Raw genomic sequence first — 12,463 nt, 5'->3', positions numbered from 1 at the left:
CTAGATAAACAGGAGTGGGAGTCAATATTTAGATTTTCTTTCTGGGAACGGTAGACACTTCTTTTTATTTTGGAACAGGATTTTTTTAGAGGGCAGAATCTGACAGGGAGGTCAACCTCTAGAAGAGTCAAGTGCAGGCACTCCTGTGTCAGTCTCTAGTGGAAAGTGCAGCCAGCATTAATGATCTATGATTTAAACTGATATTCAACACAGTTCCATGCTCATAGACTGTAAAACACCGACCCTCACAGCTTGAATCCTCCTTGTGCTCCAGATTAGCATCTAGTGTTTGTGTCATAGATAGTGGGCTATATTCAAGCCATGGTGTGCAAGTGCAGCTATTTAATTAGCATAACATAGTTAACACTTTGTGTTCCTAAACCATCTGTTGGTACAGTTGATCGAAGAGCAAACCAGAGTTAGCATGCTAATGATACTAATCCTGACAACTAGCCTCTGAGGGGAAGTGAGGGCCAGAGACTAGCTGTCACTCAAGAGGCCATGCCCCTAATTATTCATAAACTTTAACCTCCAATAAAATAAAAACTATCCTGGTACAAGGAAATTCACCCCCCTCAGTGTTGTCATGGAGATATGACCTAAACATACAGACTAGAATGTTATTTTATTTTCAATTATGCTTTGAAAACGGCCTGTTTAACACATTTAACATGGAGGTCAATGAGAAACTGCTCTATTATGAAACCTGCTCCTAGTGGACACTCAGAGAACTGAGATTTTTGGCACTTCCTCATTGGATCAACCAGGAAGTCACTGTGGTGGGGGCTTGATTAAAAGCCCAGTGTCCTGTATACATGGCAGAGAAATCTGCATTCTCCTGGAGAAATCTGTCTACTATCCCCTAGCCCGATTCTGGAATTCAGGTTTGAGAAGTCATCTTTGTGGAGACTTGAGACAGACTTAAACCACTTACTTTCATTTAGTTTTGTAGTTTTTGCCTCCTCTGTGACAATGAACTTTAGCCTCGACAAAGAAACATGATTAACATTTGTATTCCTAATCGGACTATAGCCCTTTGACACAATGGTTTCCTCTATCCTCAGCTACATAGCCTTCGACTTCCACAAAGAGTGCAGCCACATGAGATGGGACCGTCTCCAGATCTTAGTGGATGCTGTTGCTGAGACACAAGAGGAATATGGGTGACTTAACCAGTAGCTGTTATGGGTTGATATCTCTTGTTGTATAGTGTGTGGCCATATTCTGACTTTTCTCTGTGTGTAGTTACTTCATGCTGAGCTCAGAAGAGAAAACGGTTGCCCAGCAGAGAGGAGTCTTCCGCAGTAACTGCATGGACTGTTTGGACAGGACCAATGTCATCCAGAGCCTGCTGGCCCGACGCTCCCTACAGTCTCAGCTTCAGGTATCTTTAAATGCATTGTTCTTAGAATTGCAATATAATCATACAATACTTTGACAATGGTAATGTTGGTACTTTCCCAGCATTCAGGGTTCCTGCTGATTATTTAATTTCTATAACATGTTGGAATTCGGGAATTCAAATTACATACAGCTTTTTAGAAAAACCCTGCATACTGTATCATACCTTCCACAGGGTGTCTGTAATGTCCTAAGTTTAAAATTTAGCAACAATTAAGGCCCTTGAAAATGATTACAAAGTCTTAAACCCAAGTTATTACATTTTGTATCTTGTTTTCAGTATGCACATTTGTCCGTAAAGGTTGTACGCTAAAGTCATGTCAGCGTCATCTGCAGCCTCGACCTTTGTGCAGGGCTTTCGTCTCTGATCTAAGAAATTTGTCTGGGACAGGCAAAGGTGACAAAAGTCTTATAGTGTGTACTGACACTAACTTAATTGACACTGAAATTGTTTCCAAGTCACCATATTTAAGTTAAACAGTAACTTAAATATGTGTCTGAAAAAACTGTGTCAGAAATATGCAATCCAGGAATCCAGTTCATATTTGATCAGCGCTGTCTAGTTTCACAGTTTGATTGAGTCGGAGCCTTGGCTCTGAGTGGTTGTCGGTCACGCGCAGTGGATCTAGCAGATGGCATTAGGAGCAGACAGGAACACAAGATGAAGGTTGAGCGACATCACTTTTTCACAGATCTGTCACATTGTGCTGTGGGGATAAAGTGACAGCCTCAGTATTTTTAACAAAAAGTTAAACACCAGCACCTTTTGTGTGGTGCATTTGTCGAGTCTATGATTAAGATGAGATGTGCAACCGGACAAGCCAAGGCCTGGGTTACTAATTAGATCGAAGACAGATGACAGTTTTCAGCCAGTTGGGGAGTAAATCCCATTTTTGTCACATACACACTCTTTTTTTCACATTTCACATCCTGCTCACATTGAGAGGCCTGAGTCTTATTGACCAATATATGGGTTGTGCCTGTGTTCACAGAGGATGGGGGTTCTCAATGTGGGTCAGCGGATTGATGAGCAGGCTGATTTTGAAAAGATCTACAAAAATGGTAATGTCTTCTTGTAACTGCACTGTTAGCATGTGTGGTCTGATTAGTAGAAACTCACTGTTCTCTGTATGTGCTCTGTAACCAGCATGGGCTGACAATGCTAATGCATGCGCTGTACAGTACGCAGGAACTGGAGCCTTGAAAACAGACTTCACAAGGTACAGTACTGTAACATCCTATCGAACACATCTCATTACCAATGTGTGTTGTTTTCTGGAGGCCCCCGCAGTAGCATCATGGCTGCTGTTTATTCAATTGTATCTCTCCACCAGGACAGGGAAGAGGACCAGGTTTGGGCTGCTGATGGATGGCTGGAACTCAATGATCCGCTACTACAAGAACAACTTCTCTGATGGCTTCAGACAGGTACGGTGTCTATGAAACCATCTGTTGTAGATGCATCATCGTTGAAGAAAGTGGTACAGAGCCAGAAAAATCCAGTTTCAATCTTCATGTCCAATCCCAGACTGCTGAGAGAACTTTGCAGTAAACCAAACTAACACGGTGCAGTGCAGAGAGCAAGATATCAAACGATTTAATACATACACAGTAACAACATTAGGATTTAATGACTGCACACCTTCTCCAAAGCAGAATCTTTTTAACAAGATTGTGGTGAAATGCACAAATGCATTGTAGTCTTGGGGAAATGAAAATGAGCATGGACTTTGACATAATACCCCTGTGAATCTCTACTTCCTGCTCATGGCACACTTTTAGCTCCAATCCACAAATAGCAAGCTTTACCCCTGTAACCTGTCATGTTAATATTTACTGAAGCTGCATGTGAAATGAGCCCCAATACGTGTGTCCAGTCAAGGTGGAAATGTGTTTTTTTTTCAGGATTCCATTGACCTGTTTCTGGGTAACTTTGCTGTGGATGAGTCTGATGGACCCACTCCTCTTCGGGTGCAGAAGGACTGGAAGTTCCTCACGGTCAGTATTTCAGCATTTTCTCTCCTATCAGCAGCAGTTAATGTGGGTGTAAGTCTGATCCTTTGAATCCTGCTCTTTTTGCAGCTGCCCATCATTATGCTGGTGGCATTTTCCATGTGCATCGTCTGTCTTCTCATGGCTGGTAAGTTCTTGTATAAATACATTATAGTTATAAAATGAGAGTACAAATGAACAATATTTGCTGAATGAGAAGTCAGTCCCTGCTGGATATTGGAGAGCCTCTCAATTTTGTGTCAGAAAGTTGTGGGGGAGGGTATTTAAGATGCTGTTAGACAATCCTACAAGCACTTAGCCTGAAGCTTTATGACACCGTCATCCCAACTAAGAAGGTGTTAGAGCCAGTTCCAGTCGAATGAAGTTATTTTCCTGAGCTTTAACAAAGACATCAACCAATCATGTTGTTACTTCACTGATAACGATTATAAAACAACAACCCAGAGGTTTGTTACTAGACTTCATACATCCATGGATCAGATGAAAAACTGTTTACTCCTTCAACCAACAAAGGCAGCGCAGATAAATCCAAGTCTTCCGTGCTTACCTTTCACAGTTCTAGACACACACTACGTAGTTAATTGTTTACCAGAGGGTACTCTAAGGGTGCACCTCTGCTTTTTTAAATGTCTGTCGCGGGGAACAATCGTGTATATAAATAGACATCAGGACAGCCGTCAATGCTTGTGCTCATACATGTGCAATTGTGCTTTACTAAATCCCACCTCTCTCAACCGGGCCACGGTCGGCAAACGAGCCGTGCCTGGGCGCAAAACAGTTGTACTCTGTACACTGGACAAACTAGACTTTAGCTGTGAAGCGTGCTTGGGCACGATACGAATGGACAGTATGAGTGCACCCTAATTCATTCATATCCTACAGTAGTTCAGTGTTGGCTTCTCCTGCTTCAGCTTCATGACTGGGGTCAGAAATCACAGGAGGAGACACTTTTATTCTGTCCTCTGGCCACAGTCTCTGGAGCTAACCTCTGTCACTGCACTCAGCAGTTTTCCTAGAGGAAAAACTGAAGCTGTATTTATTAAAATAGAAGTGAATGATCAGACGTGAGATACATGGCTGACACACCTCCTGTGTAGGCACTTTTTTAGCTCAAGAGCTCGAGCTAACAGGCTCTTGTTGCTTTAAAAACCAGAATGAATGACTGCAATTTGTCTTCTAGGTGACACTTGGACAGAGACCTTGGCTTACGTGATGTTCTGGGGGGCTGCTAGTGCGATTACAGCCACTATCATCCTGTTTAACGGCCAAGACTTCGTGGACGCTCCCAAACTGGTTCACAAGGAGAAGCTGGACTGAGTGTGTGTGCGTGTGAGGAGTATCTGGGCCCAGCAGGTTCATATACCTTGTAATCTTCACCGTCTTCTTCCCCAGGTCTGCACCACTCAAGACTGGTCTGCTGCCTCCATACTGCCCTCCAGACTTTCTCATCTAAAACCAGTTTTCTGCCATTTGTCGACAACATATTTGACCTTCTTCAGTTGCACACACTCCTTTACATTTATTGTCCTACATTCCTTATACTGTACCTTTAGGTTTGTTTGTTTGTCTATTTGTTTTATGGTGTTAGGTTGTCAGTTATACAGAGGGTCCGTGATGGCACTTTATCCCTTTCAGTGCTCCACAAAACATTTAATTTCTAACACTATCGCATTTTTTTATGTGTTGACCATTCTTAAGATTACCAGTGTGTAAAAATGTTATAACTATATTTTTCTATTTTGCTTCATTACACACATTTTAGTTAGCGGCCCTGCACACCCACACAGGAGTTTTAAATTACTCTGGCTGATGAGTCAGGTTGAAGTCACCAAAGTTTACATACTAATGAAAATGATAAAGGTTGTAAGATGTCCTGCCCTAACAGGTACAACAACACCAACAGCAGAGTGAAGATGAAGGATGAGTCAAGTATCATTTATCCATGCACACAGTCTTGTTTTTTTAGCCATTTGTGAGCAGTACATCAAGCTGAAAGCACCATGTAAAGTTGATATGGCAAACATGTTAGCAATCAGTCCCTAACCTTATTCATTGGGTGTTGGACAGCTAGTGTACAAGGGGTTATCAGAGCTTCTTCACTGCAAACAGTGGCATGCTGCTGGAAATTATATCTGGAGTTTTGCAACGAAAATAATTTCCCCCTGGTATTATCAAAATATTTCTGTTTCTGATTGTGATTAGGTTAATAAGAGAAAAGTTTTGTGTCCATCACCACAAAGGACCCCGTTCACATTAAACATAGTCATTGGATCCATTATTAAAGCTGCAGTCGGCAAGTCTGACATATCAAGTTGACTTGGTCAAATTTAGAATGTTTCCAACTCTCACGCTCCTCCCCCTCTACCACTGAGCTCCTCAGCTACCTCCCATCGAGTGCTCGTCAGTGCGTGTGCACCAGATTTCTGCGAACGCGCCCTTGTCTTCTCTCATCATTAAAGGGCATGGAGTACATGCTACACAGAGGTAGGCTGGCTAACCTAGATAGTAACTGCTAACGTCATTTAGCGTAGTGTCTGCGATATTGTAACATGTGCGAGCCAGGATCTGTGGCATGTGCACAAACTGAACTGTACTGAGTGAATATGATCAAAGAAATGCTGCAGGCTGGGACTTTAATATATAAAGCAGCTTTAAAGATACTTAACATACTTCTATTCATCCTAAACAGATGACTTATGTCAACCCTAAATAGTCACTCTTCAATATGTGGCAATTTATTGACACTTATGATGCAAATAACTGATGACTAGAGCACAGTATACTATATGTACATGTTTTGAATGTAAGAAGCCTTACAAACTTGCATATGAAATAGAAATATTTGGCTAATCTGTATGTAACTGAACATGTCTTCCTTTTAACTTGGGAGCGTATTGGTGATGATTTTGCACTTTGGAGAACCATGAAAGGTGCTGCCTGCATACTTCTATTAATTATGTATCCATTTGTATTGAGTGTCAGTACTCACTGTCTGTGGTTGTTTGTTTTTCTAACCTGCTTCTAGACCTCTGCATCTCAGCCCAAATTCAATTTGTTCAGTAATTTGAAATAGCTCTGGTGCTCATATTTTTATTTAAAACCCTGTTGCAGTTACCAATTTAGAGCTTTGTAGACAGCATTAAGAATGAGGGTGTAGTCCGCCTTCGCCCATTGGCTACATCGCTACATCTATGAAAAATTAGATTACAATGAGATATATCTGCACAGGTTGTTTTAAGGCGCCTTACAGCTGTTGGCATTTTCTTTCATTTCTTTTTTCATTTTCATTTTCTGAGGAAACCAAATTATGGTTACGTTTTCAAGACCTTTGTCTGTGATTCATGATTTAATAGTGTTTCATTAGTTAGAGAGATTGTTTACTTATTGAGTTTTAAATATCTTTCATAACACCTTTATTTGCTTCCATGTCAACTGATTGTTTTTTTCAATCAAACGGAAGCGATATGTCTAGCTTTGGTGTCGTGTCTGTGGTAGAGGGTGGTCGGGGTTTTCATGACAATCAGAGAAATATGTAATTCCTGTAAGTCAACTTATAGCAAAAGCTGCGTACAGTCCAATCTCTAATTCTTGATTTTTTGCGAGTATTTTTCTGTTAATATGTTTTATAGATCATGGAATACAAACCAGAAGGATCCACTGGGTCCATAGACTTATATGAGTCTCCTGAGAAATGGGAGATGTGAGCAGTTCTTCAGAGGACCCAGGTTCATTTGATTGTCCAAAAGCCTGTTCGTCCAAGTGTCCCAGTCTCGATCCATGGCTGCACACACTGCTAGCTTTAATTCCAATGTTATCTTGTTTTTTGGACATATGGACTTAGATGTCTCATGTGAAGGGAACAGGCTTCTGTACTTTGTGGTCTGTCCATGTTGGGTTTCATCATTCCTCTCATTTTTGATAGAGAGGTGTCCCAAACAGACTGAGGTGAAAGGAAGAAGGCCTACACATAATTTGTTTATGATGACCACCATTTGATATTAAAATCTCATGTTATAGCAATCTTAATAAAAAAATATACATGCACCACAAAAATATAGTTTCTTACTGTATCTTAAGAATACTAAATAAATGATGTTGTGGTGAAGTGAAAACAGTTAATCTTAACGACGATTATTAACAATAATTAAATTGAGATTTTAAACCTAAAACTTATTAGTAATCAACGGGGCTCTCGGCTTCCATAGTTTACCGTGCACTTGTTCAATAATGTTTGTAATCCCAGGGGTTTAGGGTCTGTGTTGCTCCTGTCCAGAGGAGGAGACCAAATCCAGCCTTCCAGCTGCCCTGCAGTGGAGAGTGCAAAGACGTGAACGTTTCGTCTAATATTTTAAGATAGGATTTGGCTTTGAAACCTCCCTCTGACACTGATAAGGTTGGTGAGATGTACTGTAGTTTGGGGGAATTGGTCACCATGCCTTCTTATTCTGTGTATCTTCTTATTTCTCATGTCAACTGTGTGGAGTTTTCTATTCTGTGTTTAAGATCATTAGTGCAAACATTATCTCATGTATCAGATCATACCAACAAGTAGTACAAACCATTGGAGAAGTGATTGATTGATTTTTTTTTTTTAAACTATTGTTCATTTTGTCAAATGTTTATCAAACTACTCTGATCATGCAAGTGTTTCGAAGAGGCCGTCCGATCTTGATCTTAAAGTGAAATTCCGGCGTAAAATCATCCCATGATCTTTTCCGGCAAATACCCTCATCAAATCAGCCATGGAGACAGTTTTTTCCGAGTATGAACTATTAACGGAGAAATCCGGGAGAGTGGCTAACAGTGATTAGCTCGGGGCAGTACGGTGAAGGCATTCAAACATCTTTTTTAACCACTAATACTGCTGAAAATAATAGCATCCTCTGCAGTAACACGATAACTTGTGGATATTAAAAAAATAAATATTAAAATTGGATATTAAAATTTAAAAAAAACTTTCAGCTGCATCGTATGGCCTTACCAGCAAATGGAGCTCCAGGGTCATTTGTTGTGGAGTTGCTAGTAAGCTACTTTAATAAGTGGACATTAAGCAAAGTTTGGTTGTTTTTTTTGTCAGTTGCATTTCCCAAGCTCAAGACTAAACATTCACCCTCATGTGTACTGTGTGCAGTGGAGACATAACCTTGTATACCTGTACATTTAAATATGAGTTTTGTATTTAAAAATGTAATGCAGTATCATTTGTGGGTGGAAGTGATGGTTTTATCCGGACAAACGATGACAGTCAGCAGCACTTTATTTGAAAAAGTATGTTGACACATTGTACCCTAATATCATTATATTAAAAAACAAAACAGTAAAAGATCAATAGATGTGTATGTCCATCCTGTACTGCTGCAGGATTAAAGTAGTCTGAAGGTTCACAGCATACTTTGATTTGTTTTGGATGTGATCATTATATCTCTGCTGTTTTTTGTATGTATATGGTTTGATTGTAAATAATATAATATATTTTAGGGCCTATAACATGTTAGTTACTGTGACATAAAAACCTGATCAACTAAGGTGTAGCATGAGCTGTGCAGTCAGTGACATGACATGACTTTCAAACCTTACTGTACTACAACAAGTTGTACTCCTTTGGATCCAGGGCCTCTGGGACTTTTAGAAACCTGGGGGATATCATTTCTCCACTTAAACTTAAAGTGATGCGTAAAATCATCCATGGTCTTTTCCTGCACTTCCATACATCAAATAAGCCATCGAGACAGTTTTTTTTTTTCCGTGTATAAACTATTAATGGAGAAATCCAGGAGAGTGGCTAACAGTGATTAGCTCGGGGCAGTACGATGAAGGCATTCAAACGTCTTTTTTAACCACTAATGCTGCTCAAAATAACAGCAAACCTCTGCAGCAGCATGGGAAGAGTCCCTACCCAGAAAACAAAGCACCAACAACGTAGTTAGTGAAGCCAGAGTTAATTAAGAGTGTTTTAAAAACTTAAAACTACTGGCCCCTGTACCAGCTCCTCTCATAGTAAAGTCCATTCAAGTGGATTACCAAAGTCAATCCAAAAGGAAGGAGCCCATTGGTGCTTTGTTTTCTGTGTAGGGACTATTCTCATGCTGCTGCAGAGGTTTGCTGTTATTTTCAGCAGTATTAGTGGTTAAAAAAGACTTGTGAATGCCTTCAATGTACTGCCCCGAGCTCATCACTTTTAGCCACGTCCGGCTGTTAGCGACTCTTCAGGATTTCTCTGTTAATAGTTCATTCATAGAAAAAACGGTCTTGATGGTTTATTTGATTTGTGTAAGTGTCAAAAAAGACAATGGGATGATTTTAGGCCGGAATTTCACTTAAAGGAAATAATACTTTTATAAAATGAAACACACTGACGTCTGTTTGCAGGTTGTACTTGGGGTCATTAAAAAATGGTTTAAAGTTTAAAGCACACAAACATATTTTGTTTTCCAAGTTTTCAAATGATGTTTCCACCCTGTGCAGTACTGCTGATGTTGGTGTGTTTTCTGTCTGAGGTTTGCCCATTAGTGTCATATATTGGGAACATTGGGATTGTAGAGCTATAAATGTATCTTTTCCAAGCTCTAAACAACATAAGTCCTCAAGCCAGAATCTGTTATCTAATTTATTTGAGAACATGTCTGCGATCTTATGTTTCTCCTCAGCAGTCTTCAGTGCTCTCCCTCCAGAACCAGACTTCATCTATAGTGCTTTTTCCACTGAAAGGGTTCCGGTCCGGTTCGCCCATTAGAGTTTGAACCGGCCACAGCATTTTCAGCAAAAATAACTTGGTTCAGAACATGAAAAGTTGGTTCTGAACTAGAACCTGAAAATAGCTGGGGGTTTTTTCAGTGCAAACCAGTTCAATCGTGACAACATCAGTGGTACCCCTTTTCGACCAAGGCATTTTAAGGGCTGGTTCAGAGCCGGTGCCCAATCTTGGACCAGTTCTTCCTGTTTCAGCAGCCAAAGAACTGGCTCTGGGCCAGGAAGACTGGTTCCAGAGCGGCACCAACTCTTTGCTGGTCTTGAATCCGCACCACTAAGTCTTGCATACTTTAAAACATGTGATTTTAGAACTACGTATTGTGTCTAGAGCTTTTATTGTGAAAGGTTAGAACGGAAGAAGTGAAGGTATCTGTGCTGCTTCTGTCAAGGTTAAAGTAGAGAACTAGTTTTATGTCTGCACACAGCAGACCTCTGTTGTCTCATAATCCTCTGCAGTAAACAACACAATGTGATGATGAGGAAATCACCAACTTTCAAAATAACAACTTTCATATATGGAACTAAATAAGGAGCACTCCACATTAATGCTGCTGAATTATGGCACATTCAGGTCATTTATGCACCCAATAACACACTACCTGGCTCACTGTAAACTATTACTTTTACTGCTGTTGAGCAGTGTGCATGCCCTCAGTTGCTGACACATCCTTGATTACAATGGTTCTGCACAAAACTGATGGAAACACAGGCTGCATGGTTCACTAGACAGCACCAAGGTTCTAATGATTCTGAACAGAACAGGTTCAAGAACATGTTCCTTGTCGGTTGAAAAGCGCTACAAGTGGTTTCTGTAACTGTCAATAAACTCCAGTGAACACACACAGATTACTATTAATTCAATTCAGTTTTATTTACAGTGCCAAATCTTAACAAAAGTTATTTCAAGACACTTTACAGAGTAGGTAAAGACCACACTCTATGACTTATTTATAATTTACATAGACCCAACAATTCCTCCGTAGAGTACGGTGGCAATGAAAACCTTCCCTATAACAGGCAGGAACGTCAGACAGACCCAGCTCTGTGGAGGACGGACATCTGGCTGCACCGGTTGGGGAGGAAGAAAAGGAGAGAGAAAAGATGGACAGAGAGAGACACTTCCAGAGATGCAAGCAACCAAAGAGTCTTAGTAACTATAATAATATCTATAGTAATGTGAGTATGACTTATATTTTATGGCAGTTAATATAGTAGAATAGTAGAAACAAGCACAGCTAAGGTGATAGATTATGACAATGATAGTAATTATGTTGGTAAACATGATCAATGATGCGTAGTGGTTATAACAGCTACGATACAGCGAGACACACCACTGATGGTGTTTTTATGGCTATAAATGTCTATAGTTTATTAGACTATTGACAGTATATATGACTAATAGTTATAATAGCAGCAGGAAGCGTCATGCAGGACCACGGCAGCAGGCAACACCACGATCAGCAGAGACCTGAGAGACGACAAAGCACAAACATTACGCCACCTCGTGGCATCTTTTGTTTATGGTTGAATTGTATTGTGTTCTACTGAGAGGTGACGCCCTCATACTGTAAATGGGCTGGACACAAACACAACATATATTATGGAGCTTAAATTGGTTCAAAATTCCAGCGCACAAAATAATGACTCACGCGCGATCTGTTTGATTTCACATGCACAGATATTAACCATCGCGAGAATCCGTTGAGCTCAACAGGATCTGCTCGAGGGTTATTTCTGCGCTCTTGGTCACATTATTAACTGGAGAGATGCAGCTTCCGCTCGCTCGTGGAGAGCTTTGAGCTCGCTCGTGTGTGTATGAGCCTGTTTGAACCCGTCCCCTCCAGAAAATCACCAATAAAAACAAGGATTAGAGGAGTTTGACTGACAGTTAGCGTAAGCCGTTAGCATTAGCTGTTCCAGCTAAGTAAAAATAAAAGTGGTGTTAGCGGTCAAGGAGAATGACGTTTGAATGGTGTTTCTCTCCTTTCTCTCAGTCCATGGAGTAAATGCTTGGCCTATATTGACTCTGGTTTTTGCCCGTCTCCGCTCACTCAGCTGCTGGGACAAATAACGCCCCCTTGACTGAGGATCCGAAGCAGCTGCAGGATTGGCAAACTCTATTACACCCAGTGCCAGCCTAGAGTCGCTGCACCCAACAACAGACAACCCTGGCAACCAGCAACGCCCAACGCTATTGGCTGCTACAATGGAAGTACAACGGGACAGAAAGGCATTGTCAAACCCCTCAAAAAATAAAAAATAAAAATCAGACTAAATATATTTTTTAATGGAAAAGCAA

The 12,463-nt window shown here is 40.6% G+C and overlaps 1 protein-coding gene across 2 annotated transcripts in view; it reads left to right on the top strand.

The window, feature by feature from the left end:
* Positions 1-10,103, top strand: part of sacm1la (SAC1 like phosphatidylinositide phosphatase a) — a 34,782-nt gene extending 24,679 nt beyond the window's left edge. The window contains exons 12-19 of one of the 2 annotated variants that reach the window (XM_083925802.1): positions 1,065-1,163; positions 1,246-1,384; positions 2,394-2,463; positions 2,549-2,621; positions 2,736-2,829; positions 3,307-3,399; positions 3,484-3,541; positions 4,595-10,103. In XM_083925802.1, the coding sequence (XP_083781928.1) occupies positions 1,065-1,163; positions 1,246-1,384; positions 2,394-2,463; positions 2,549-2,621; positions 2,736-2,829; positions 3,307-3,399; positions 3,484-3,541; positions 4,595-4,731 (763 nt within the window). In that variant the 3' untranslated portion in view covers positions 4,732-10,103. The remainder of the gene's footprint in view (positions 1-1,064; positions 1,164-1,245; positions 1,385-2,393; positions 2,464-2,548; positions 2,622-2,735; positions 2,830-3,306; positions 3,400-3,483; positions 3,542-4,594) is intronic. The other variant, XM_083925803.1, reaches the window with a different exon arrangement.
* The last annotated feature ends 2,360 nt before the right edge of the window (positions 10,104-12,463 follow it).

This window comes from Echiichthys vipera, assembly GCF_963691815.1.
Source record: "Echiichthys vipera genome assembly, chromosome: 13".
Lineage (NCBI taxonomy): Eukaryota > Metazoa > Chordata > Actinopteri > Perciformes > Trachinidae > Echiichthys > Echiichthys vipera.
Note: the sequence above shows the minus strand (reverse complement) of the source record. Positions and strands in the feature narration are given on the sequence as shown.